At 43.2% G+C, this 27,823-nt stretch overlaps 1 protein-coding gene across 8 annotated transcripts; it reads left to right on the top strand.

Annotated features, from left to right (window-relative positions):
• On the top strand, nucleotides 1-27,755 carry PISD (phosphatidylserine decarboxylase). Of its 8 annotated transcripts, none has more exons than XM_037407996.1 (8): nucleotides 1-81; nucleotides 3,587-3,681; nucleotides 8,779-8,954; nucleotides 22,128-22,364; nucleotides 22,486-22,624; nucleotides 23,440-23,586; nucleotides 24,522-24,682; nucleotides 25,013-26,671. In XM_037407996.1, exons 1-8 carry the CDS (start codon nucleotides 32-34, stop codon nucleotides 25,235-25,237), a joined length of 1,230 nt encoding a protein of 409 aa, XP_037263893.1. In that variant the 5' UTR covers nucleotides 1-31; the 3' UTR covers nucleotides 25,238-26,671. The 8 variants fall into 8 exon arrangements, with proteins under 8 accessions (XP_037263893.1, XP_037263635.1, XP_037264068.1 ...); XM_037407738.1 differs by lacking the exons at nucleotides 1-81; nucleotides 3,587-3,681 and adding exons at nucleotides 17,364-17,780; nucleotides 19,920-20,085 and having other exon boundaries at nucleotides 8,841-8,954; nucleotides 25,013-27,755; XM_037408171.1 differs by lacking the exons at nucleotides 1-81; nucleotides 3,587-3,681 and adding exons at nucleotides 17,364-17,586; nucleotides 19,920-20,085 and having other exon boundaries at nucleotides 8,841-8,954.
• Nucleotides 27,756-27,823: the final 68 nt, after the last annotated feature.

The following is a 27,823-nucleotide window of genomic DNA, read 5'->3' as shown; positions in this document are numbered from 1 at the left end:
GCCGCAGAGGACGCGGCGGCGACGCGGGAAGATGGCGGCGGCCGTAACGCGGGGCCCTGTGGCCGCGCTGTGGCGGAGCAGGTAGGGGCACGGCAGCCGGGACGGCACTGCGCTGCCCGGCGGCGAGGGGGCTAGGGCTGGGGTTCTGCGGCCCCGGCAGAGCTGCGGGCGAGCGGCAGCCGCTGCCTGACAGCCGGCAGCCCGGGGGCGGGGGGCGTGAGGAGGAGCTGGGCGGAGGCCCGGCCTCCCCCGGGCCGGGGGCTGCAGCCGCCCCTTCTCTCCGGCTGCCTCGGCCGCGGGAGCTGCCCTGCCGGGGTGAAAACGCGGTTGTTCGTGGTGCCTCGGCCCTGGTCTCTGGGCATGTGCGAGGAGGCTTGGCCTCGTTCTCCAAGCTGAAAAGAAAGATGAAGGTTTTACATTTTTAAAGAAAGAGAAGCGTGTGGCCTCGTATAATTTTAACTCATTGCACAGTGTGAGGTTGCCAGTGTGTAAGTGTTTAGTAGGAGTTGGTAGAGGGGGGCAGCTGCTGCCTCCGGTTATATAATCCCGGTGAGGAGCAGCTGTGAGGAGAAGTGCCTTGGCAGAGCCTGGCAGGAGGCACTCGCCTAAAGCTTGTGTTTTTCATAGCAAGGGAACAGTGTTAAGAATCCTGTTTCTGGGAGATAATGCTGTGTTCTGAGGGAGAACACGTGGTCCCCTGACTTCTTTCTTAAAACCTGTTGAAAGCACCTCGTGTGCAGAGTATGCGTTACCGCCGGCTTCGGTGCCCATCAACAAAGTGTTGTCCCTCCTTTGCTGTCCCTGATCCCGCAACAGCTGAAGTAAGTAAGTTAACACGGGATCCCGTCAGCTCCTGCTCCAGCAACATCCAGCTGGGTGGTAGAGGCTGGAGGACAGCACCCTCCTACATGCTTGTACCCATCAAGGCCAGATTGTCAGGAGCAGGGAAGATGAGGCTGATGGTAAACTATTTAGTCTTGTTGTCTTTACCAGGTTTCAGAGTAAGGACTAGGCTGGTTTTCCCATGTTGGCCACCAAAACCAATTTTGGTAAGAGCTTAGGGTCTACAATTAATTGTTGCATACTTCCTCTGTAATGATGCATCTGCTGAAGTACCAAGTCCCAGTATGCCCTGCCCTACCTTAGCAACATGGACAGCTCCTGGATGCTCCTGTGAAGCCAAACCAGCTACTTCTGTTCTGCCTTTGCGTTATTTTTTTTAGATTATTATGATTCAAGACATAATACTGGTGCTTTAGGCTGTAGCTAAGTTTTTGGCAGTTTTCGCCAACTTTTTAGTGTTCTAAAACTTTTCTGGTAAATTTAACTATAGTGCTAACTGGGTTAGTTCTTAGATTTTTGAATCCCTTAGAAGTAACCCGCAGGCTCTCAGCTTACTAATGGGCAAGTACTGCTTTAATTCCAGGTGTTTTAATATGTTGTAAAGCAGGCCTTGTAATACCACAAATTAGTGTAGGTCTGGTGTATGACCCAAGTGGATCAGCTGACCTCATTGTTCATGACAAAATTATATCATGTTGCTATGCAAAACATACAGGTTCTGCAGCAGAGTGGGAAGGTTTTTCTGACTTGCTAAGGAAATAATATCCTGGGAAGTGATGCAGCAGTGTGGTATGTTTAGCACCTGGTTACAGGAATTTGTGTTTTGGGGAGGGACCTTCTTGTCACATTTGGGTTAATACAGTAGTTTTGATAGAGACCGTAAATCTGAAGGGCAGAATGAAATATTACTGACACCATATTATGGGGGTAAGTGAAAACTGTAGCCATTTGTCCTTGGCTAACATTAAAACATTGTTAGCAAGTTACTAGTATCATAATGTGATTTCTAGACAAGAAATCTGTTTGTAGACTCTTCTTCTAAATAGAGATGCTGTCTGTATGTAACTCAGTAGGCACCTGAAAGTAATTCTTAAACTCTTAATAATCACTTCCTTGCATTGAATCACCCTGAATGATGCAATAGCTTGTAAGCTAATGAGGTACTTCTGTACTCAGCGTGTATCTGATCAAGAGCAGATGAAAGGTCAGAGGGCCAAATGAAGACATCAAGCTGTGGTATTTGCACCCCGGCAATGAGTGGGTTGCACAAAGACCTGCCAGACCTGGTTTTTCCCAAGGGACTGAGACTGTCGGGTGTGAGAATGCTGCTCCTCTCCTGTCCTGGCTTGGGCTTGTGATTCTATCTAACAGCTGTGTGTGTTGCTCTGTAATCTTTAGTACTTGTCTAATCCTGCTTGTTTATAGACTTTAGACAGGAATAGTTCTTGTACAATTGGATGGATCCTTTTCAGATTTATTAGAAACATGAAATTAAATATTATATATTAAACATGAAAAATCCTGATTGAGCCTTTCCCCTGTGTTGGCCAGTTACAAGTCTACTTTAAGTGTTTTTAGTGGCAGAACCACTTACTTGCATTACTGTTCACCAACGTACAGAGTGATAAGACAAATTCTGAAGGAGATACTCTGTGCCTGGCAGCCTTTTTACTTTTCCAGCTATGCTGTTTGGTCTAATGAATGGCATTACTTCTTCACAGAATCCGTAACTTTTCTGTGTACTCCTCCTCCTCACCAGCATGGTGAGGAAGGAGATACATGAACCCAGTTTGTAAATGTCTCTTAAGATAGTTGCTGTTGTAGGAGGTTCTTAAATAACAGACCTGTGTAGCTGCCTGGATGGAATAATCCCAGGCGCTAAACCATCATTACAAAATTTACCACTATATTTGCAGGCAGAGTTTGTTTTGATCAACACGGTTGAATTCAACTTTGCCCATTATAAATACTACCTTTGGATGGAAGTAAATACGTGTTAGCCACGTTGTCACAGAAGATAACGATGCTTGTGCTATGTAGTTTCCTTGTAAGTAGAGCAATCTTGTTTTAATCTTGTTTCCCCAGCAATATACAAGTAAGGTACTTAACTTAAAGGAGTTGTTTGTATGTTGTTGCATAAATTGGTCTGTGTTAAACTGGAAGTAGATTTAGAGAGTACTAACTCTCATCAGTTCTAGAATCCCTATTAAAAAAAAAAAAAGTGACAAATAGATTACTAAACACATAGGCCAAGGCAGTGCACAAAGCAAGAGTATATTAGATTATTTTAGCTTGTTTTTTAAAAAAAGGCTCAGGTTGTATTCACAGTCACAAACATTTTAGAACTCCAAACAGGCAAAGATATGGTACATAATGACAACATAATTAGTTGCCTGAGAAGGGCTATTGCCAAGATCAGCACACAATACTCAGAAGAGTATCACTGTTATAATAGAATTAAGCTCAAGGGGAACATATGTCAACATTTGTTAAGAAAAAGATGAAATAGATGCAACATTCAATATCTACAGGAGTAGTTGGATTGTCAGGTTTTTTGTTATTTAGGGAAGAAATAGGCCAGAAGAGAATAGGCTCAGTGGAAATTTTATGATACTTTAAGGAGAGTTTTCCCTGTATGTTATTCAGCTTCTGAACGTAAGATTATCACTACATTGAACTGCTTACATTTGCATTATTAAATATCTGTACTTAAGCAACTGCTTCTTGTTCATTGTATTTTCAGTTTGCTGACTAATTGTAACTTCCTTATACGTGAGAACTTGCGTGTTAGAACTGGACTCCTGTGGAAGCGGCCACCTTCCAGAACATTTTTCAGTGGTAAGTGAAGGCTTGTGTATACCTAGTGTTTTTCAGTTCAGTATTACTCAGTTAGACAAATTATGGTCACATATTGGTGAATTTGAAGTTCTTGAGATTAAAGCAGAAGTGGGAGTCCAGGATCAGAGACCTATTCAATTCATGGCATTTCCATAGACGCAAGCATGCAAATTGTGCTTTACTCATTTAGTGTTATGTTTTCCATATAGTAAAAGAAGTGTATTTACCTATTTCATAAGGTAATATTTCATATTTCCTTATGAGGTGTTACTCGTTGTTTCATTCATTACCTATTTCATAAGGTAATATTTCATTCATTACCTATTTCATATTTCCTTATGAGGTGTTACACATTGTTTCTCAGCTATTTTGGAAAACTTGGATAGCAAATGTTGTAGCAATAAAAATTTAAAAAAGCCAGAAATCACTTCCTTTAACAAAAGGAGCATTTTGGACAAATAGCTTCCCTAGCCATGGTTGAAAGCTGCTTCTCTGTCCTTTTAGAATTGCCATCTGTTCCACAACAGGTATGAGGAACCCTGCAGAGATGCAAATCTGGACAGATGTTTAGATGCTATAGTATCCAGAGTGGTATTGGCTAAAACTGGAAAGGCAGAGCTGATCCCATCTGGAGGAATGTCAGCCCCCCAAATCAGGAATACCTCCACAGGGGCCATACAACTATTTATCATCTGGGGTATTTTCTCTCTCTCATCCTTTTTGTTCACTCTAACACTGCATTATACCTGTCTGTTTATTAGATAACCGGCTTGCTCTGTCATTGTGATATCTGCTGCCCTAATGGTCTCTTTTAATGTACCCACTTTGAGAGTATTTGTCTTTTTTTAACCTCCTTTGATACTTTGGCAATCATCCTTTTTCACTGGGATTATCACTTCTGAAGAAACCTGTGTAACAGAGCCAGCAAAAGAAGAGCTGGGATAATGAAGTGAATGGCTGCTACATTTCTAATTTTTTTTTTCTACAGGAAATTTATATTGGGACCTGTTTCCTTGGCAATATACCTTTTTTGACAAGTTTGCTATTTAATTAATGTGTTCAAACATTAATAGCAGCTCTGTGCCCCTCATACATGCCTTGTTGTATGTAAATACAATACAAATGCACCTTTCTCATATTGCGTTCATCTCAGCACACTAATGAATTAGATTTTTCCCCTGCGAGCATTTTTGTACAACTTAACAACATCCTGTAAACTAGAAGCTCGTCGTGTAACAACAGTGTCACTTCTTGGCTTCACCAGGTCAGCTGTATGTGAAATGTTTCCTGGTACTCCCTACTCTCAACAACTGCAGAAAGTAGGATATTTTGTAAAGCAAATTTAGTCAGATAGATTGTGATACTAATAACAGGTGCTAGAGGAAGGAGGACTCTGAGGAAGAGCATATATAATGGAATTTCTTTACATGTAGCTTTTAAACTTTCCAAAACATCTGAATTTTTCCTAGTGAAGATGATCTCTGCATAGTAAATTAAAACCCATTAACCATAGGTTTATTTTCCTTCATTAACTTCAGCATGGTACTTAGTTTTCTGAGGAGTCTACAGCTGAAAAACTACTTTTTAAAAGACCGATACAACTTAGCAGAGAGATGCATGTTAGGAATGTGTTTTTATATTAAAAAAAGCCCACTTTAATGAACTTGCTGAGCCACTAGTTCAAGTGCTTCCCACACCTACGTTGTATCCTTTTTCCTCAGTTTGAAATTTGACTTTTTTAAATCAGCTTAATGTCCTGCTACATTTCTTAATCCGTCTGTTGCTCAACAGTGTAGAGGAAAGCACAGCCATGTAGCAGGTCAGGCATGCTTGTATCTTTCTTTTGCTGGACAGTGTCATGAAGGTGGCATGAAAGAATCTGTGTGGATGTTGATTGAGACATCTTTGTAATGGCATAGTTATGAATAATGAACCTGACAACTAAAATTATATCCATTATCGACATGAAAGCCAGTAAACCAGTGTTAGATGTGAAGTGGCTGACTGAGAAGGGCAACATCAAGCTTAATATAGAGTGGATAATAAGAAAGTAATAGCATAAACCAGGTGAGAATTTGTTGAAAATATTCAAATGTATTACCATTTGTAGTGCAACTCATCAGCTATTCACCTTGAAAAGTCTGAATCATATATTAGTATAACAACTGCATATAGTCTTCAATTTTTGTTTCCTTGCTAGCTGACGTATTAATTCCATTTGCTATTGAATCCATTTCTTTGGGTTAACTTTCCTGTCCAAGTCCTTTGGCCGGTATGTCATATTTGGATATTTCATTATTGAAAAATACGCTTACACAGATTAATAGAAAAAAGAGTTCAGTTGTCTAGAAATCAAAGTTAGTCATTACAGAAAAAATCTGGGAAGATGAGTTGCATAATGCAAAATTGTTGATCACATGGAAGAAAAGGTTGTTTGAAGTTAGCTTTGAGCAAATCAACTTTTTAGCCAGCTGTTTTCTAATCCATTGATATTTTAGATTCTGATTTGGATTTAAATCTAGATGACTTGCAAATTATGCCATTAGGAAGAAAAGATAAATCATCTTTAGTTTTATCTCAACCCCTTGTAACAGCCTCCCTCTAAGTTTGTATCTTTTTCTAGAAGAAATTCTTAATTTGGTCAGAGTAACAAAGCAACATTTATATCATTACATCTGATTGCATAGATTAGAGCATGCCTTCAGTTATGTAGTTGGCTTACTCATCCTGAATTTTTTAATGTTTGAGGGAATTAATCTTTTTCCTCTGTTCCAGAGAAGGAAAACGTTGCTTTCTTTTTTTTCTTGTTTGCTGAATGTACTCTATGTTTAAGAGAAATCCAAACCAGGTTAGCCTTATCTGTAAGGAGCTCAGATTTGGTGTTGGAAGCATCTGAAAATATATGTTCGAAGTCCTACACCTTTTTCCTCGTGTCCTGGGCTTGTTTGTAGTGGCTCATGTGCCAAGACATGAACTTTCCTCACATTCTCATGCTGCTTGCCAGAGAGCTGCAGTAGTGTTAGTATCACTTGAGAAGATGATGTTCTGCTGAAATCTAAACAGCGCCAACTGCCTGAACATGGTTTTGTTGCCGGAATCAGGAACTAATCCTTTTGTCTTGGAATTTGTAGATTTGTGTGAATTTCATTCATGTCTGAAAGGTGTGGGATTTCATTTTATGAGGACAAAAGCAGCTTAACAATGGTGTGTTAGATGCCTTTGCCAACGATCATGTTTTAGGATGCCAGTTATAGAAGTGCTGTTTCATTAATGCTGGAGATGGAGAAAAGTCAGCTCTTCAAATCATTTATCAACAAATTAAATTGTGTTTGCTGCAGCTAGTGGAATATCAGCTATTTTGTCTCTAGCACATCAGTGTAATCAATAGAGGCTCTTCAAGAGGAAACATCCTCTTCCTGGACGCAAATGAGAAAGAGGTGTTCAGGCTGAGGGGTTTTGGTTTGGGAATTTGCTAAGCTCTGGTGAAATAGCTGAGCAGCTTTGCTAACTTAGAGCCAAAGGTGTGGTGGAGAGGGAGTTAAAGGCTTTAGGGCTAAAGAGTTGTCATTGGTCTGTGTACGGACATTTCTGTTGAACTAGTGATGTAAAGTTGAAAGGTTGTAGTATCTTTGTAAATGCAAAACAGATATAAGTCTGTCTTTAAAAACACTGAACTGCTCTAAATGACCCCTGTCCTTCATTGAGCGTTGTTCTTTAGGGCAGAATATTCTCTAGAATCTTAACTGTACCGGTTGTTGCTGCCTTGTTTGTTCGGTTTGGGGGGGTGGGGGTGGTGTCCCTGCAGAAAATAAGATATATATTTTTTTCAGTCAGAATAAAGCTGTTTTCATATTACTATATATTTCAGGACATATAATTCAAACAACGTTTTAAATCACGTATGTAGGAAATAAATGAGCAAAAATCCTGTTTTGGTAAAACAAAATATGAGTAAGAATTACTTTTATTGGGCATCTTTTTACAGCATCATGGATGAAGAACAGCTGAATGCTTCTAATCAGCTCTAGAACTAAAGCTTCCCAGATTTATAAGCTATTACGCTTTGTCTCTATGCTTGCCTAGAAATAGATTTGGTGTTTACTGAATTCTTTTAGTTGTTAATGCATGCTTTCACAGTCAAACCTTAAGCTGGACATTCATGGAACAAGATAAAGTCCATCCGTTTTGATTCTGGCTCTTTTGCATTACTGATTGTTGTGGAAATTACACCAATCAGTGTCCAAGAACTAGTTCCTTTGGGCATTTTCTCTGTCTGGCAGTGACTTACACTCATTGCCAAGAACCTTCAGACTGTAATACGGATGGAAGAAGCACAGTCTAATACTGACTTAGCCCATTAAGCCTGAACATATTTGTTTTCTCTGAAGATTTTGCAAGGGAAATGCTTCCCGCTGCTGTGATTGCCCTGTGCGACTGTCCTGTTGCTTAGTGACAATGCAGTGTATGTGTATCTCACAGACAACATGTAAGGTTTGTTACGCAGGAGGAGCTTGGTAATCCTCAGTGAGAAACAGCCGTAATATTAGATTTCTTTTTTTTTATGTGATGACCTGTATTACAGCGGAAATGTGCTTATTGTCCCATTTACCAAACATACACTAAAGCAGATTGTCGTTTCCTTCCCTCTTCCAGTTAGCTGTACAATTTGGGGATTCCCCAACTATAATGAGAGCTTTAATGACAGAAGCATGAAGCTTCACAGTTCTACAGGTTGTTCCCCAGCAACTGGTTATTCTGTACAGTAACAACATGAAAGATCTCTTAGTTGGAAAGTACAATAGTGCTTTCAGGCAGCTCATTTCATGTATTTTTGGGGGTAAGAATGTTGGAAGGATGTAGGGTGGGAGGGACGGGGATGAGATTAACAACACAGGTGAACGAGTGTTCGTCAGCTGAGTTCCAGTGACTTGGTGAACTGCAATAACTGGAGTGCTTAGCAGATTCTGTACATACCTTCTTTGTTGTAGATTTCTGATCACATTTTCACCACCTAAGCTGACATCCCTCACTGCTTCTTTACTTCATGTAGTTGTTCTTTTTCCTGAAGTCTGGCGTTGTTTTCTTTTTCTGTTACAGACAGGAAGAAGCTTCATACTGCTCCAGTAGGGCAAGTCTTCCGCCTGCGCCCCTTCCATGTTCTGGTAGCTACAGGTGGGGGATATGCAGGATACAGAAAATATGAGGATTACAAGTTGGAACAGCTGGAGAAGAGGGGCATAGAGGTGCCTGTGAAGCTTGCAAGTGAGTGGGAGGTAAGAAACGTGGGGCAACTTTGCTTCTTCCACCTTTGATGAAAAGTCTCTCTGCTTTCATTCCAACAAGGGAATGTTTAATTTGTCCTCTTCTGGCAATGCATTTTTGACAAATCATGGAACTGAAGTTTCTTAGTAATTTAAGTAATTATAATTTTGACCAAAGTCAATGTAATGGCACATTAGGAACTGTTGGTGTCTCCTCCATCTTTTAGTTTAGCTGACAGTTTATTATTTTAAATATTTGCAAATCAAAGTTAGAAGGGATAGTTAATCAAGTGGTTGTATTATATATTTTGAATAAAAAGATGTTTGGAAGTCATTGAGTCATTCAGGTGGAAGTCATGTAGTCCACCCTCCTGCTTTAAAGCAGAGCCAACGCTGAATTTAGATTGGGTTACTCAGGGCTTTGTCCACTTGGGTCTTAAAAAATCCCAAGGACAGAGATTCCACAGTGTCTCTGGGAAGCCTGTTCCAATGCTTAATTGTCCTTAGAGTAAAAAATATTTTCCTTACATCCAGTTGGAACCTTCCCTGTTTCAATTTATGGCTTTTGTCTCTCCATCTCCCTCAATAAAGAGCCTGGTTTCATCTTCTCTGTAACCTCTTCTTGGATGTTGGAAGGCTGTTGTTAGGTCCCTCCAAAGCCTTCTCCTTAGCCCATCCTCATAGGCCGTGTGCTGCAACCCTTTGACCAGGCTGCTGGCCCTTCACTGGACGTGCTCAAGTCTATCAAGATCTTTCCTGATTCTAAGAAAACTGGACACAGTATTCCAGATGTGGTCTGACATGCACAAAGTAACAGGGAATGACCTTCCCTTGGCTTCTGCTCCTCCATGCTGTTGGCCTTCATCACTGCCAAGGCATGATGCAGACTCCTCTTCAACCTGCTGTCCACTTGCAGTCCTGAGAGAGCATACAGCATGCATCTGCAGTAACTGATGGAGCTGTGGCTCTCTGTAGTACAATGCATTTTCTCATTTTCCCCCCCTTGCATTGCCAGGCAGCAAATTAAGCACATTACGCAATTTACAGAATTAAATACAGAAATCAAAATAGGCAGGACTGAAATTACATATTGTAAAATGAAAAAAAAAAAAAAATCAGTGCTGAGGCTTTTTTGTCCTCGCAGTTCTAGCTGTGGGTACAGCTTGCGCAGTAGTTGTAGGGTTTATCTTCTCACAGGCTGCTCAATCTGAGCTACTCCGGGCATTTCATTTACTTCCTCTATGCCATCATGCCTTACACGCTTTACAAGGAAGCTGAGACAGTATTAATAGCTAGTTAATAAACATCTGGCTGTTTTATTTGTGAATACAGAGCAAGACCTTCTTCTCACAGGTTAACACATAGGTCTGTAATGGCTAATCCTGAGGGTTTTTTGCCTTTTCTTTCTGGATTCCAAGGAGTTTAGAAATCATTGTGGGATTGCAGTGTGTATATGACATTCATAGGTCAAATACCCATGGCAGCACTGAAGTAAGAAATACTTTATAACTTCCTATAACTGCTGTATCTCCTTTGAAATATTAGGGATATTGTACAACTCTGTTAGACATTTCGACGTGTATGTGGTTCCAGACGGCCAGGTGAGTACCTGCTTCAGTGCCATTTCTGAAGGCAAGGAGTTAAAACTTCTAGGATTGTAGCAATGTGTAGGAGATGCTTCAGTATTGACCTTTAGCATCCCCATTTCTTTGCATTCCTGAGCACACTGCCGGTTTGTGAGTGGTTTGGCCACATGCCTGTGGGGGACTAGGCTGGAATTTTTAAATTCATTTTCACTTGTGACCCAAATCAGATATGATCCAGGCAACCCAGATGCTAACATTTTAGACCATGATAGCTCCTGAGGAATTTGTCCGTTAAATCTGTCTTTTGTATGTTCTTTTCCTGCTGAGGCTTATTTCAAACAGGTTTTATGTTCTGATTAAAAAAAGGAACTGGTAAGTGCTCATGGAGTATTTATTTTAAAAAGCAATGTCAATTCAGTTTTGATACTTGAAAACAAATGTTCTTTTCTTTATTGTTCATACTTTTTGGTATGAAATTGGCAATTCCCTTATTAAATTTGCTTTCTTTTATTATACTGATATACTAGTTTGTTTGATGGTTATTTGGGGAAGCTATGAGTATTGCTTTTGATGAAACTGCTTGAAAGGATTTGGTTTTTGCAGTGGGGAATCACAAAACATTTCAACCTGATAAGCAGGGCTCCAAATGCAGCAGATACTAGTAGGAGACTAGGGAGGGAAAGGGAACTTGACAATTATAAGGAAAAAGAGAAACTGTTCAGACATTGCAAGAAATATTCCAAACAGTGAAGGATTCAAGAAAAATAAGAGCTGCATTGTTCCTTGGAAAGTGGAGTGTCTTTTTTTGCTGACCTGTCATTTTCCATTATTGTGGTTTTTACATCCTTGGAAGCACACTTAAAAGTCTGGGGAAGAGCAGTGTCATTTTTAGAGTGGAATAAGCCTTTGCATGGGCAAAAATAGACCAAGTGTGATTGAATGGGCTTTGAAAGAGTAACACAGAACAAGAAACTGCTGCACATGCCCTCGCTGCTGAGCCTGCTGCTGTGAAGTTCTGATTCCACAGTACCAACATCATGTTCATGTGTGAACATGCACTATCTTCTACCTGGCAGCTCTGTGTGTAAGGCAGATCCCCTGCTTCTGAGCAGAAGACAGAAATAGGTGATCATCAGCATGTTACACAGGGACAACCTCCCTGTTGCAGAGGTGCATGTCAGTAGCGTCGTCGAAGTGTGCGTAGTTTTTGATTGAATGAAAGAATATGGTTTTGCTTTGCTCAAGCTTCATAAAAGAAGGGGGGCAGGGGAATCAATCTGATTTAAGTCAAGTGTCCCTTAAGCCTTTCCACAGCAAAAGATGAAACTATTTTTTTGTTTAGCATAGACCTTTTCTTCCTAGATTTTCTTAAGAGACATTATGTAGCTAATAGCTTGAGCTGATTAATGCCTTAGTGTGTCTCCTACTGTGAATACCAGTGAGGATCAGCTTTCATTTAATTAGATGAGGTAAAGCAGAGGGCTTGGAGGGAGACGGGTAGATATTTATCAGAGGGATGGAAGCTTACGGTTTCAAATCCTTGCTGTCACAGAACCTTTCCCAGTGGGGATCTGCATGCATACCATGCCTTTCATATGCTGACTAGAGGCTTTTCACCTCTTCTCACCTGGGCACTGGGGCAGTCATAGAGTATGGAGGAATTGCTAAGGGAAACCTTGGCCAAAGGGTGAGTTTGGATGAAGTGTGACCAGATGAACAAGAGTTTTCCTCTAAAGAGAGGAACTTCTTGTAGCTGTCCTTGGCTTCCATAGTTTGTTCTGTTTTGTGTAAGTGAAAAGCAGTGTTTGTTGGAGTGATGTGCACCAGGAAGAACACAGTGAACCTTTAAGGGAAGTGAGCTGTAGTGACATCTGATAGTACAGATGAGATGAATACGCAATTCTGTCCTGTTCAAAGCTCAATTTATTGTCATGGGCCACAGTTTCTAAAAACAGCTTAATTCAGTGGGGAAGTGCTTGAGTATAGGTTTAGGATCTTGATTCTCAGAGATAAACAACACAGGCTTTCCTATTGATATTAAAAACTGCTCGTATTTATGTAACAAAGGATACTGCATGCTATTTTGGCAGTACAAACGGAAGGTGGTTTTCTTGGCCCAGAGGAGACAGACATTTAGTATTATGGTAAGAGGTGTGTATCAAGTTCAGGAAAGAGCTAATAATGGAAAAAACTCTGATTATTTTTTTAATCCAGTTTTAGAAGAATGAAACGTAGTCACCAGTTGGTTGATCTCTTATTCGTAATTCTTGCTTCTGTGTTCTGATGTTTGGAGTTTTATTTGAGCAAACATGCAATTACAAAAAAAATTCTCGTAGAGCAGTCCAATGTGTGTGATGTTCAGAAAATGTTTAAAGCGGTGAGATTTCAACATCATCAAAATGTGTGAGGGGCATGATGGCGTAAAGGTTTTTCTCAGCTGTCCTGGAAGACTGAACTGTGTAGAATCTGACCAGTGAGGTGGCTTTTTGACTATGTAAGTCTGTTCTGTCGCACACAATTTGCAGAGCATCTCTCTGGGATTAGGGAGCAATTGATTGGGAGCGTCTCAGGGGCGCTTTGGGAGACTGCGGCGTGCTTCCTCGCCACTTTGGCTGGACTCGCGTGTCAGCCTGTGTTCGGGCAGGGCCATGGGGCGCAGGGCAATGCGCTGCTGCTGGATTCGAGCCTTGTTCCCCAGCACGATCTCTCGCCCCGCTGGCTTGGCCTTGGAGGCTAAGGGTGAGGCAGGGGCCTCCCTGTTCCCCGGGAGCGCCGGCTGCCCGCCGGGGCAGACCCCTTCTCCCGCCCCGGGGCGCGGCCGGGCCACGCAGCGATGTCGCCGTGTGCCGGCTCCGCCGCTCGCTCTTACTCCTCGTTGTTCCCTTTTTCTCCTCGCTCCCTCCTGCCCTGGCCCCTCCTCCGGAGGGGGCCGGGGCGCTGCGGGTAGGCCCAGCTGCGGCGCCACTGGCCGGGCGGCGGGCGGAGGAGGGCCGCCTGCCCCACGCCGCTTCCTTAAGGCGCGGAGCGGGCGGCAGCGGCGCGGCCAGCGGCGGGGAGCGGCCGGTAGCGGCGAGAGGTAGGTGGGGGCCGCCGCCCCCTGCCCCGCCGGGCGGAGGGAGGGCTCGGGGCTGGGCGGGGGGCGCTGCCCGGGCTATGTTCAGGCGCCGCGAACGGCTTCGCTAGGGCGGGGGCGCGGCGGGGGCCGGGGGTCCGTAGTTAATCGCTGGGCTCTGGCTTGCTGGAAGTTGCGGGAGAGCTGTTGTGAAGTCTCTGCGCTCTGATGAGCAATCTCGTAGCGGATTTAGCGTTCCGGCACCGCGGATCCCGGCGGTACCTTCCCCGGCAGCCTCTGCCGCCGCCGGGTCCCGCTTTGCTGGGGAGATGCAACGCGGCTTCAGGCTGCCGTGGGAGAGCCTACACGGGACAGAGGGTTTGCTTTGTACATCTCTGAAGCTAAAATACCAGGGTTTTAAACATGAAGTGGCATACGTTACTACAAAATATTAATACAGTGTGGATTAGGTGTCATAAATTTTCACGTCCCTTTGCAAAAGTAAATAAAACTTTCCTTCCTTGCTTCACAGAAGAGACCTTTGAGGGTATGTAACAGGCTTTTGGCCCAGAATTCTGGTTGAAGTTTAAAAAAACCCACCCGACTTTTCATGGCTAGCTTAAAATACTCCCCCCCCCCCCCCCCCCCCCCCTTTATAGAATGCAACTAAAATAGCAGTATAAAACTAGCGGAAAACAATCAAAATGTTTATATAGAAAGGCTTCTTCATATGAAAAGTAAAGAATTTTAGAAATGATGGGTAGATCAAGCAGAGCACGGTATGTTTCCTTAGCCAGCAGCAGTACAGCTGGGGAAGGTGGCACAGCTGGCCAGGTCCTGTGTGCCCGAGCTGGAGGTGACCGTGCTGCTCCACAGTGCTATGGCCTTGGCAGAGGCTGGCTCTGCACTCGGGGTTCCCCGCAGCAAGAGAGCAGTTCTGGGGGGCTCTTTGAGTTCGGGAGCTCCTGAGTGGGCGTGGAGCGTCCAGCATTTCCCTAGCTGGGCTGGCTCCGGAGAAGGATGGGTGGGGACGTGACTGGAATTAAACAGATACTGCTGGGAAAGGAATGGGACCTTTAATAAACGGTCACAGAGTACCTCTCCCTCGATTGCAAGACCTTATTTTTGCTGGCACTTAAATAGAACACAGGATCGTTTGGATGGATACGGTGCATTTTTCAAACAGTAGCCCTGTTACCAAATGTAGAAAGTATGACCAGAGGGCTTTGAGCACTCCAACGAGCACATTCCAAGCCTAATGATTCATGCTTACGACTTAAAAGTGAGGCTGCAGGTTTGAAGTTCAGTTGCCTATTAGTCTTTCCTGCAAAAGCCTTGCTGTGTTGTTTTTTAAAACTTGAGGGAAGGGCTTGAGGTAGTAATAACAAGTAATTAAACGGGGCCACTGGATTTTGTGCTTATTTGAGCTGACAGTGCAGAGTGGTGTTGCATAGCTGGCAGATTAGCAGTTCTCTATTAGATAATAATTCTCTAGGGATTTATACCTGCTGGTAACTGCTTTTACTTACCTCACATGGATTCTGGGTGCATTCAGACAGGTCAGGGAGTTTGGTACTGATGTCCAACCTTCTACAAACCAACAATCATAAGATTCTTGTCTAAGACAGTATCGTAGGCTCTGCGGCACTGCCTGTCCCAAAAAGTTCAGCTATTGTGATGCCATTATGCGAGTTCCTCTGTTTCCCTGTGGAAAGTGGGTAAAGTCAGGGTGGATTTTTCATTTCAGCCTTCTTACACTGTAGGAACAGCACATTGTTTCTGGGGCAGCCGCAGCGGGGATGGCAACTTGCCATATATGTCAGCATTTTACACCGGACTTGGGTATTTGCATCTTGGTGTGAATGAATGAGGTCAGTAGAACTGAACTTCAGAGAAACATAGGCTTTCTTACTCATCTGAACTCAAGTTTTTTTTTTAAGAAGTGGAGAAAAAAAACTTTTAACACCAGTATTTCTGTCTCCCTGGAGAAGAAGCTCTCTCTTGAATGACATACTTTGTTTTGAACTGAAAGGTGGTAGTACCCACTGCACTGGGCTGTAGAACATTTCAATGTCCATTTGTTTTTAGGGAGCAGGTAAGCTATTTAACCTTTTCCATGCTTTCATAGAATCAGGCTTGTTCAATCTAGAATATAATAATGTCTTGAAAATGTATTGGGGGATAAGATAGAATTTCTGCTGAGAGAGCTTGTGGGTTTACCTTCCTTATCCTTAAGGGAAGAGTACTGAAGAAAAGGTAGATAAGACTTCTGTTTGCTCTGTTGTCTTTCCGCAAAGTCATGCATAGGTGAAGGTCTTCAGAGGAGGAGATCAGAGCAGGGAGCAGGGTGCCAGCCTGGCCTGCGGGAGCTGGGTACAGCTGGGTGCTGCAAGCTGCCTGAACAAAGGGCAGGCTGCGGGTTGGGGTGCTCTGCCTACTTCTGCCTGGCTTCACCAGTGCCAAACTCTCTCTTTCTCTCCACAGTTTTGTGAAGACACGTGTTCAGTGTGAAAATTATTTTCATCTTGGACTGATGAAGTGCCTTTTGAAATGATGTTGGCAATTTAGCATGTTTCTATTTGAAATTTAGTATTTAATGGTGGTAATTTCTAATGTTGCTGGCAAATCAAGAGAAGTAGCTCCCCTGTGTGCCTCGTCGCTTTTCTTTGATTTTTGATGGGATTTTGGGTAACTGCTTTCATCATTTTAATCTACAGATGGCTTCATTTTTGTTGTGTAGGAGTTCCTTGTGCTAGCCAGAGAAAGACTGAATAGTATTTTAAATAGGAAAACAAAAAAAGTTGGCACAGGGCTCAAGGATGAAGCAGTATGTGTTGAGTGCTTTCAGTTGATCTTAAGTTTACCTTCTTTGAATGTTGGGGGTTTTTTTCCCCCAATATGCAATTGTTAAAATTTAGTTCCACTTCCTGAACCAGGGATTAGGTTTCAAGCTCCCTTAACAGTCCAGACCCAGTCACATGAGATGCAGAACATCTCTTGAGATGTGCTCTGCAGGGTCGAAGAGGGAAATGTCTCGCTATGTATATTCAAAATGCTCAGGTAGACGTACTGCAGCCTTTTGGTTTTAAAAAACAAAACCAAACCAAAACAGCTTCCTTTCCTCATGTTTTGTATTTTAGTTCTTTCTACTGGACATAAAAGCTGTGACAGAACTGGGAGCCACATAATAAGACTCGTTAACTCTTCTTTTATACCCAGTTCTCAAGCTGGCCCTAAACCTGGCTTATTTCATTACGGATCTGGGTATTTGTAGAAGAATGTCCTGTACCTGCTTCCTGTGTGAGTCTCTTTGAGATGGAAAGAGACTTAATGAAATGGATGCTTGTGTCTGACTAGGGGTGTAAAATAGAAAGACGTTCCTTTCCTTTCTGTTTTCTTCTTTCCAAGCTGGACATTAAGAGTAGGAAAGGTTTTTTGGTGCCCGGCAGTCCAGAACTCTTTAAGAGACAGCTGCTGCACTGCAGATTTGAAGCTGGGAGTTATCTCCTCCTCTTCTCCGCCCCATTCCTCCTCCCAGCCTCGGACTCAGCCTAGCTCTGGGGTTAGCTGTGCAAGGCCAGCTGGCTGTTCAGCTGACTGTAGTGCCTCGCTGCCCAGCAGCCTGAGACTGCAGGGTGTTTTTTGGAGAGTTGGGGTTCAATGGCCACCCTGGCTAGCAAGAAGCAAGGACTGCTTATACGGACAGCTCGTTTTTACCTTGTGCAGAGTCGGCTTTGTAGTGGGATGTTGAAATATGACACAATGCCTGTTTGTTTGCAATAGCTGCAACCCTCGTAGCAGAGATTCAAGTGGGAAACAGAGGGGGAATCCAGAGACAAACCAGCGGGGGAATTAGGAACTGTGACGCCGTGTCCTCTCTCCTGTGCCGGAGCAAGCAAAGGAAAGAGAGGTAGAGGAAAAAAGACTGAGCCTTGCAACCAACCGTCACCCTGACGATGTGTCAGTCAAACACCCTGCAGGGACCAGATCTGCACACAGGGAAATGGTGAGATGCTATAAAGCTTTATCTAACCCTCCACCCTCTTGCTACAACCTCCACAAAGTTAAAATTCATGTCCGGAGGCTGCGTTCAGGGAACGGCGGCAGCGGCAGCTGTGCCGGGGACCAGCACCCACAGCCGGAGAGGCCAGGCCCAGCTGGCTCTGCTGGTGGTACACCAAATAGGAGAACTCGTTTCAGGTACTGTTCAGTATTTTCTGCGTTGCAGGAATGGTGACTGAAGGGAGAAATGAGGGAGGGAGGATGGGAGGGTTTCTGGGCAGAAGGAACGACAGCCGCCTGCAAAAGCTTTTGTTTGGCCTAATTACTATAAAGCTTCTTACGCGTTGAATTGGTAGAGAAGGGCATGCTGTTATATGACAAGGGGAATGAGGAGCCTGTCATTCCTTTGCTTTCTACTCTCCATCGCTAGGAGAATGGAAAAATTAGTGAAGGACCGCTCTGAAACCAGGCCAAGGCAGTGAGAAGCCCGAGGGCTCCGGAGCGGAGCGAGCTGCCAGGATGCAGCTCTGCAGGGATTGGTCCATGGGCGACTGCAGTGAAGGGGGGGGAGAGCAGCGGGAGGGGGAGCGGGACCTCCGCTCTCAGCGCTGGCAACCTGGCTCCCGCGAGCAGACTGCAGGCTGGTGGGTGGTGAGGATGGGAGGAAGAATGTCAACTGTGCCTTCCTATTGCCGTGTTGAGTCAGCCCCCCCCTGCCGAGCAGAAAGCCAGCTTTACCTCTGCTGAGGCAGCACTTCATCTTCTCAGGGTGGTTTTCTTTTTGTTGTTTTTGGTTTCCCCTTGCACTGTGATGCAAGATCATGCTCTGTTTTTTACTTACTAATTCTTGGGGGAAAAGTAGTTGTGTTCACTGCAGAAAAAATTGCTGAGCCAAAAGCACCATTGGTGAGAGTTGTACCTGCCTGCATGGTATTTTAATTGTTCCAAGTTTTGAAAAGAACATATTGGCAGGAAAATTTCCTTTTAACTTCCAGGCTTCTTTCCATCTTGGAAAGACATAAGCAGTTTTTCATAGTTCATATCATATAATCCAGTGAGAGCGAGCTGTTCAGAGCCAGAGCGTACCACTTCCAGTTTGTGTGCACACACAGCTGTATCCCGGTCGCAGGCACACTGCCTTCAGCTGTGTGTGGAGAACAATCTCTTAGCCAGGATTTAAGTCGGTGCCTGGAAGATTTGAATGTTTTGCCCTCAGGTAGGCAGACTTCTGTGGAAATGCCAATGGTTTCTTCATGCGTAGAAGGCAGAGGATAAATAGGGACCTGAAAGGGTCTGTCATCCAGACTTCCTGCAAGGGTCTGAACTGAGGCCCATGGTGTCCTCTGCTAATAAGCTGAGCAGCTTTTCCCTCTGAGATTTACAAGTTGAACTCCTCCACAGCCATACGTGCAAAGTGAGTTTCCTCTCAGTCAGGACATCTACATGAGAAAAAAATCATAGGTGTGGTTGGCTATGAGGCAAAGGAGTTGGTTATTGGGCTGCAGAGACTAGGTTATCTTGCAGCATTAGCAATATCAGCTTTGTCCACGTGTTCTCTGTTCAGAACCAGCACACCCAGTGAAGGTTTTAAGGTTTTACTTGTAAATTGTATTCATTAACTCCAGAGTGCCGCTCCTGCTGCGTCTCAAGCAAGTGCTTGTTTCTCAGTTTGTGAGTGACCCACAGGTCTGTGTAAATTTCACTCCAGCATCTTTTGTGGTACAAAATACAACTGGAGGCACAATCTAGTCAAGATGCCTTCAACATGTGAGCCCTCTGAGCGACCTCAGTTTATTAGGTTTCAGGGATTTCTTTCAGAGTATCTGTTGTTGCCTTAAAGTTGTCCCTCCATAGAGTTCTAATTAAAATCCCAGCATCACACATTCCTAGCTTAGGGAATGCTGTTTGCTGTCCACTTTGACTGTCCAGCAGCTGGAGCAGTCGCAAGACATGTTTTCTGGGGATGTGCTCTACTGAGATTTGTTATTTCCACCGTAAACTATTGTGTTACGTTGTTAGCTGGATGAGCCAGCTGTGGCTTTGTTTTCAAATTTCACCTGCAAGTGATCGTGCCTTTAATTTTTGAGGGTATCATTCATAAAATGTGACCGGTGAGAGTGAACGCCATTTTTCGGGCAGAGGATTTTCTTCCTTTTTTTGAAGATAAACTGCTCTTTATTTTGGGAAGGGGAAGAACTGCTCAAAATAAAGGAGTAAAGACTTGCAGAATCAATGTTTAAGTAAAGATTAGCAGGAATAAATCATCCCCAGCTACCAGAAGCTGGTGGTTCTGAAGCTGAGATGGCTGACCCTCATATTGTGTATGTAATCTTTCAGGTTGCAATTTCCCCAGCTGGCCCTGAGGCGAAGGTTGGGCCAGCTAAGCTGTATGTCTAGGCCTGCTCTGAAACTCCGTTCTTGGCCTCTGACTGTTCTCTATTATCTTCTGCCTTTTGGTGCTCTTAAACCCTTGACCAGAGTGGGATGGAGGCCTGTGAGCAGGGTAAGTGTGAGCAGGTGTCTCTTGCGCTTCGTGTCTGTTAGCAGTTTTATCCTGAAGGGAGCTGGCAGCAGCTGGGTGTAGAGATCCTTAACGTCGGACAGGCGGATGAGCACTGGCACGAAAGCAGAGAGATGCAATTCATGTTCCCCTTTAGTTTTTACTGTGCATAGTTGTGTTGACTAATTGCTTCAGACAAGTGATTTTTTTCAGTAGCAGAGAATTTCTTTGTCCTCTAGCAGTCAGAGATCTACCCAGGAAAATCAACAGAAACTTTTGAATTAATTCAGTCACCTCGAAGTATTCGGGCTAGGATAAGGCAGACCAAACATCTTCTCAAGTTCCCTTTCCTGGCCCCATTGAAATGGTCTCGTGCTTTCTGTCATTTTTGCACAGAGAGGGCTTGTTCCTCAAGTTCTTTGAGCATTTGTAATCCAGCCTGTCCAAACGATATGCAAATCTCTGCTCAGATGCTGTTGAGAGCAGGGTGTAGGATGCCTTGCACATGGTTATTCTCCCCACAAATCATGCAATTTCAGAATGCAACAAGCACACGCATATTTTGATTGAAAACTGCAACAAAATTGTCCTTCTGAAGACTATTTCACTGAACAGCTGTTTGGTTTGATCCCATCAACTTGAAAACCAGGCTCTTTTGAGAGAAGAGGCTACTAGGAAATAGTACTTTTGACAATTTTTGTGATTTTACAGTTGTATCTGCATATTCTCAGCGTTTGGGAAACTTTTATTTTAGAAATTTATTTTAGAAATAAACACTGTATGTTAATATAGCACATCAAATGGCAAAATGGTTTTTCTTCAGTTCTTCAGCTTCTGTAACGTAGGGTAGTGTTCATTTAGAAGTTTTTATGTGAAGTAAGATTAGGTTGGTGTTTTCTTTCTGAAATACCACCGTATGTGACACCCAACAGCGATTTGTGAGTGAAATTTTCATTTGTCATATTTGATACAACGGACAGGCTCTCAGCCACTATGTGCTTCTGTTTGTGTTTATGGCTGTGTTTTGCAAGACTTAATTTTGAGGGTATGATTTAATACTGAGAATAAATGACGACTCAGTCGGGAGTTAAATGTAGCTGAGCTGTACTGTTCAAACAAATGGTACCAGATTCAGCAGATCACTGCTTCTTTAGCAAAACTGGTTTCAGTTTCCTTGGTCCACACCCCCCCACGCCTGGATTACACGATGGTCATGCAAGCTTTTTGGCTGCCGCGAAGCACCGCAAACCCCAGAAGAGTTACTTGCTGGAATGACCAACAGGAAGACACTGTCATCTGTCCAGTTACATCAGCAGCATGTACCTCTTACCGACATTGTTTCATTTGTTTTTCTTGCTACTAAAACTTAGGCTTTGGTGTAAGTCCAAAGGTATATTTCTACAGAAATAAAGGCACTATATACTCTTGCAATTAGCAACTCCCATTGCTGTGAGAGAAAGGGTAAGGCTGGCCCAAGTTTATACTGGTGCAGCTGCATCCATATGTAAACATATGGATGGATATGTTTCTTTGATCGTACCAGTATCATTAGAGCAGTACAGTACGGGGATGTGGAAAACCACCCCCACCGGTAGATGCCTCTGAGAAGCACATCATCGAACACTGAGAAATTATCTTTCAGTCAATTTTCATTTGGTTATCTACAAAAATGAATATATTGGTAATGTTTAACCCTCCTGATGAGTGTTCTACTGTGTCTTTTTTTTTGTAAGCCTCATATTGGGCAGTTTCCAGTAACAAATGCGGAGCTTCAGCCTGCAGGGGAGTGGAGATTCTGGCTTCAGTGTAAGGTTATAGTAGGTTTCATCCTGTCCCTCGTCTGCTCCCATCAGAACGGAGGGAGTGAGGATGAAGCACAGTGTTTTTTGCCACCATAAAGGTTACTTTGTGTGTAGTGTAGCCCGCTGGATTCAAGGAGTGGTTAGCAGGGTATGGTTTGAGCCTTTATGTTTTATGGGGAGAAGTAAGAGAAAGCTGTCAGTGGGAAGAACCGAATGACGGTGGTGCAATTCATCTTTCTTTAGGTTGCTCTGTACAAATCGGTACCAACTCGACTGCTCTCGCGAGCCTGGGGTCGCCTGAACCAGGTGGAGCTGCCTACATGGCTCCGCAAGCCCGTTTACAGCCTGTACATCTGGACATTCGGAGTGAATATGAAGGAGGCAGCTGTTGAAGATCTGCATCACTATAGAAACCTCAGCGAATTCTTCCGCAGGAAGCTGAAGCCACAAGCGCGGCCAGTCTGCTGTGTGCACAGTGTGGTGAGTAAAAGGAAACGAAGGCTTTACACTACCAGCTTCCTCCCACCCCCCAAAGGAACATGTCTGCTTTATGAGGTATAATGAATTACTAATGTGTTTAATTTTTTTCTCTTCCCTGTAGATTAGTCCCTCTGATGGAAAGATCCTTAATTTTGGACAGGTAAAAACCTGTGAAGTAGAGCAAGTAAAAGGGGTTACTTATTCTCTGGAATCTTTCCTGGGACCTCGCATCTCCACAGAGCAACTGCATTTTAGCCAGGGTGAGTGCTGTGTTTCTTCTGCTCTGCCCTTTCAGTGTTCACAGAGATCATGAGAAAAGCAATTGCTGCTTTTCTCCCCCTCACCCTTTCTGAGATTGTCAGGAACAAAAGCAGGTCTGATTTTTGTTTGGTTTTATTTGGGGATAAACATGTGTCTCTCAACAGCAGCTTTATAGTGTCTTGCCTGGCTCGTTCCAATTATCTGAATTTAATCACCTGGGTCCTACAATTAACTCCCAAGATCTGCCACCATAATGAGACAGTAGCATTCCTGCTGTCAGACTGAAGTGTGCCCAAGCACCTGTTTAGCAAAAATTGTATAAGCTACTCTATAACATGATTTATGCTCAAGCGCTAAACTTGTAATGACTTGTGCTGTTACGGCTCTGCAAACAGTAGCATTATTTGCAGCATGAGCACAAATGCAACTGATGCCCTTTATAAAACCAGGGAGTCTTCACAAATTCTGTCTTAAAAGGGTAGCTTTGAGAAAAGTCTGTTCTTAAAAGGGTAGTTTTAATTCTGTTTCACTGGGTTTCAGTTCCTGTTCTGTTTAGGGAAGGGCAAATTCCAAAAAGAAGGAAATTCTAAAATTATTAAAACAATACAGGATTTAATTCTGCTGTAAAGGGAAAAGAACACTTTGAAATAGTGGATCCTTGGACAAAGCGTATCTTTTTGTTGTCTCAACAATATACGTGGACTGCATTTAGTCCTCTGCTGTCACCACTGGTTCTCCTGTAGACTGATCAGCTGTGGTAGATGACTGCGAGAAGTATTTCTTTAACCCCTTTCTTTCCATGGTTTCTTTGCAGCCCCAGCTGGTAACTCTTTTCAGCAACAACTAGTCACAAAGGAGGGGAATGAGCTGTATCACTGTGTAATCTACCTTGCACCAGGGGATTATCACTGCTTCCACTCACCCACAGACTGGAGAGTGGCACACCGACGTCACTTCCCAGGTATGTTTCCGTTCCTAGAAAATGGATGCAGAGCAGCTATGGCAGACAGCACGGGTATGGGCCGCAGCTGAACGAGGCACACCGCTGGGGCAGTTGTACCATCACATGATAGGTAACAGTAGAAAAGTGATTTGTCACAAATGGTAATGAATTTTATAGTAGTATAGTTTACCAGAACAAATCCCATAGAAGTGGTGAAAACAGTAATATTGTATTCAAGCTTTTTTTAGTTTTAGTTCTTTGAAGTAACTGTTGACGCATGCTGACCTGACTTGTTCCCAAACACCCTCTGGTCATTTTGTAGTGTGGGAATGAGTCCCTGGTACCACCTCAGTTTGGTGGTAGAGGTGTAGGTATGACTGCTGCTAGAACAGGCTTCAGCTAAGGCAGACATTTTGAAAGGGACTCCCCCCCCCCAGATCTTGCTCCCTCCTTTAAGAGCAGGCTTTAACTGTCTGGAAATGCAGTCAAGGTGAAGCTGTAGATGGGAATAAGTGAAAGCCGAGGGAGGCAGTGGGGGTACCAGTCAGCCTGAAAATAACCATTTTCAGGTATGAAAACTGAAACCCTTTGTGCTCGAGCAGAGAGAACTGGAGATGGTGTTCCAGACTATATTCAAGCCTTAAAACGAAGAATGAGCAGGGTCATTGGCTTTCCTCTGATTCTGCTAAGAAAAATGAAAAGTAGTATGAACCCTGCCCAGGAGTGTGGATCATTCTGGACAGGAGACTGAAGATTACATCTTCCTAGGACCCTTTTGTTTTCACTGCAGCCTTGTCTTTCATTCGCTGTGCCTAGCATTTGCCTCTCTTGCTACAAACCAGTGACAGACTTTACTTGATCGGTTACAGTCATATTGAAAATAGCATTCAGATAGCGTTACAATACTGCTACAAACCAGACAACTTAACGGAACCATTTTCTCACTATTGTAGGCTCTCTGATGTCGGTGAATCCTGGAGTTGCCCGCTGGATCAAGGAACTGTTCTGCCACAATGAACGGGTTGTCCTTACAGGTGACTGGAAGTACGGCTTTTTCTCTTTAACAGCCGTGGGTGCCACAAATGTGGGCTCTATCCGCATCTACTTTGACCAGGTAAGCAAGACAGCAGTAGGCAGCTTTCTGGTTTTGATGGGTGATTGGTACAGTATAATAAAATAAAATTACAAAAAAATTTTTAAAAAATATTCTTACCCTGAAATTAAGATGTTTTGCAATACTGATGTTCTAAGACTGATTTAAATAAGGAAGCCAGTGCCAGTATAGACTATTTTTTTTTTTTAATATTCCTATTGTACTTTGGAATTGTAAGCAAGCCTCCTGCATTGAAAATGCCTGGATCTCCAGATCTCCACAGTCCACAGCTGTGCTAAGGAATATAGAAATTGAAATCCTCAAGTAACAGTTTCTCTCTTCTCCGTACAGGATTTGCATACCAACAGTCCATGTTACTCTAAAGGTTCCTACAATGACTTCAGCTTCATAACCAACAACAACAAGGAGGGGATCCCCATGAGGAAGGGGGAACATTTAGGGGAATTTAACTTAGGCTCCACGATCGTACTGATCTTCGAGGCACCCAAGGACTTCAAATTCCACCTCAAAGCCGGACAGAAGATCCGCTTTGGAGAAGCGCTGGGCTCTCTATAGAAACTCTCTCAGCAAGAAGGTTTTCTATAGGAAGGAATGCGTAGCACACCACTGAGTGTTTCACTGACATATGTATCGCTCAGCAGGACCTGGGTGAGGAACACAGATGTCACTGCTGTGTTAAACTGGAGAGTACTGGGTCTACATTTACATGCTGCTGAATGCAGAAAGAGACCTGAATGACCATAGACGTATCAGGGACAGTTGCCTTGTAAAGATGGTGACAGTGGACGGAGGTTTCTGTCCCACCCTGTGCCTGTAGTCTTTCATGTTCTCCCCTCAATGTGCCACAGGATAATTATGTTGTTAAGGCATCTTAAGTCCCTTTTAAGCCTTCCTAGGCTGTGCAGGTGCAATGGGGAAGGGTGGAGGTGGAGATTAGCTGAATTTAAAGGGACAGGGACAGGCTGAGTCAGACCTTTACTAAAGAATGTGTTCCTGTATTTATTTTGTTCCACAACACTCAAGCAGACGTTCCTGTATAAAGGCAGCCTGTGAATGCATAGATTGCCAGTTAAAGGGGCTAGTATGGCTTCACAGCCCCAACTAAGCAAAATGTACAACAGACAGCATTCATACAATAAATTACTCATCCAGGTTTTCTACTGTTAGACAATTTAAATTTTTACCTGACATTATCCCTTTAAAAATGGACTGCACTGTATTTTAAACTTGACAACACTGTGTCTACATTCCACATGATGAAACTGGTTATCGAGGGATTTTCTTTTAAAGAAGAAGAAAAAAAAAAAAAAAAAAAAGGCAAAGCTGTGTCTCCTATTCCTAACCCATGGTTTCATCTTGCTATTCTGGCCTTAAAGATTTTGTTTGTATGAGAGACAGTTACTTCACCTCTTGAATTAAGGGGTTAGAAGACATAGGGGCTGGTTTTCTTCTGGGATGCAATGGGATGGCAGCCAAAATAGGTTTTTGCTTTCTGCTATGTATCTTCAATGTTGTTTTGTCACTAAGTTCTTGAAGAATTAATTCTTCTACTTACAGAACAGTTTCAGATACTTCAGGATCATTTTTTATTGCATGGAGGGAAATGCCCTGTGCATTGACTGTGTATAAAAAATATTACGGATCTTTCAAGCAATCCCAGGTTGCCTCCCAGGTGCCAACCTCGCCCTCCTATAATGGATTGGCAACAATTTCATCTTATTCAAAATATATAAACAGCACGACAGCCCTGACTTCTGCCCTCATACTTACCAGGGGCTGAAAGCTCTATGCTGAAGCTTCATCCTACCGTAAAACTTCAGAGCCTCTTTGTAACTTCATGTCAAGAAGAGTTAAAAATCTTAACACCTTGGATCTGTTGAATATGGCACTGATAGAAACTGGTACCAAAGTGAAGAAGAGGAATTGAGTTTTAAGGCAATGTATCAATTGTTTTTAGAGAATAAACTTTTTCAAGTCCAGGTACTCAAACATTTAGAACTGACTTGGCTGTCCAGAGTTTATGAAACCTGCCTTTCTGCTCTTTGAAAGATTTCACGTATTACTTCCTTGCTTGAGCTACGTTTCTGCTGCTTGAAGGAGATGGTAGGCTTTGACCAGCTCCAGTTTCCTAAAGAAAAACTTTTCTTTGTATGCACTGCAGAAAATAGAATATAATTTTGTTGTACAAATGTCTGGTTTGCCAAGTCCTGTATGCTTAGCTTGTCATCAGGAAAGAAGGGATGATAAACTGCCTCAAAAGTGATGTAGCCCAGCCATGACACAGATGATGGTGGCTGTTTGGGTGACAAGCAGGAGAAAATTCATTTGGCTCTGAGAGTCAATGTTTCCTCACTTTACACAGGGGGGAGTTTGAAAGCTTGAAGTGGCTCTCAGCCACCTATCTTGTTACGCTTCTTGGCATTAGCAAGGTTCCTCCTGCAGCAGTATATTACCATCTACACGTTATAGAAATGTGCACTTTTTTTAAACCACTGAAAGTGAGAAAAGACTAAGGCAAACGTCAACCCCAAGAGGATAAAGCTGTGACTGGCCTTCAGTGGCACTTTAACAGTAGAAAGCAAATTTGTTCTAGTGGATGAGAGAACAGACAACTGGATCTTTTCCCCCTTTGCCACTGGGCACCTATGACATCCAGACACAGCCAAAGCAATTTAAGCTTTAATTTCTTCCTACTCAGCATCATCATCCACAGTATCTGAAGATTCCTGTTAGCGTAGTAACAGAGGACTGGTTACCTGATGTTTGCTTTACTAGAAATCTGAGAAGGGGAGGATTCAGCATGCAAGTGGCTTTTTTTGTGATGGTCTTAATACTGTGCAGAGCTAGCTAATTAACAAATATTACTTGTTACGCAGCTGTCAGCAACGCACCCTGGAAGTGAAAGCAAAGTTCCTAGCAGGTACTGATAATGCTGTGAATTTCTCCTGCACGGAGAATCCATTTAATTCAACTGTATCAGTAGCACGGTATTTTTGTATGTCAACGTGTATGACTTACTGACATGAACTCATTTAATTGCAAACATTTTGAAATAAAGAGTCTTATCAGTGTTGCTTATCTTTCTGAAGTGTCAGGGTAACCTAAACTAGGTATTGTGAGCGCAGTGTGAGGAACAGTAGG

This window comes from Falco rusticolus, chromosome 1 (assembly GCF_015220075.1).
Source record: "Falco rusticolus isolate bFalRus1 chromosome 1, bFalRus1.pri, whole genome shotgun sequence".
NCBI classification, from domain to species: Eukaryota; Metazoa; Chordata; class Aves; order Falconiformes; family Falconidae; genus Falco; species Falco rusticolus.
The sequence above is the reverse complement of the archived record's forward strand: the minus strand, read 5'-3'. Positions and strand labels throughout refer to the sequence as shown.

Bases quoted from the DNA above. Each gene is read 5' to 3' on its own strand.
- PISD (XM_037407738.1), top strand. From the start codon at position 17,584: ATGGTGAGATGCTATAAAGCTTTATCTAACCCTCCACCCTCTTGCTAC. The intron at 22,625-23,439 runs GTGAGTGCTGTG...GTTTCTTTGCAG, and splicing joins GCAACTGCATTTTAGCCAGG to CCCCAGCTGGTAACTCTTTT. The intron at 24,683-25,012 runs GTAAGCAAGACA...TTCTCCGTACAG, and splicing joins TCCGCATCTACTTTGACCAG to GATTTGCATACCAACAGTCC.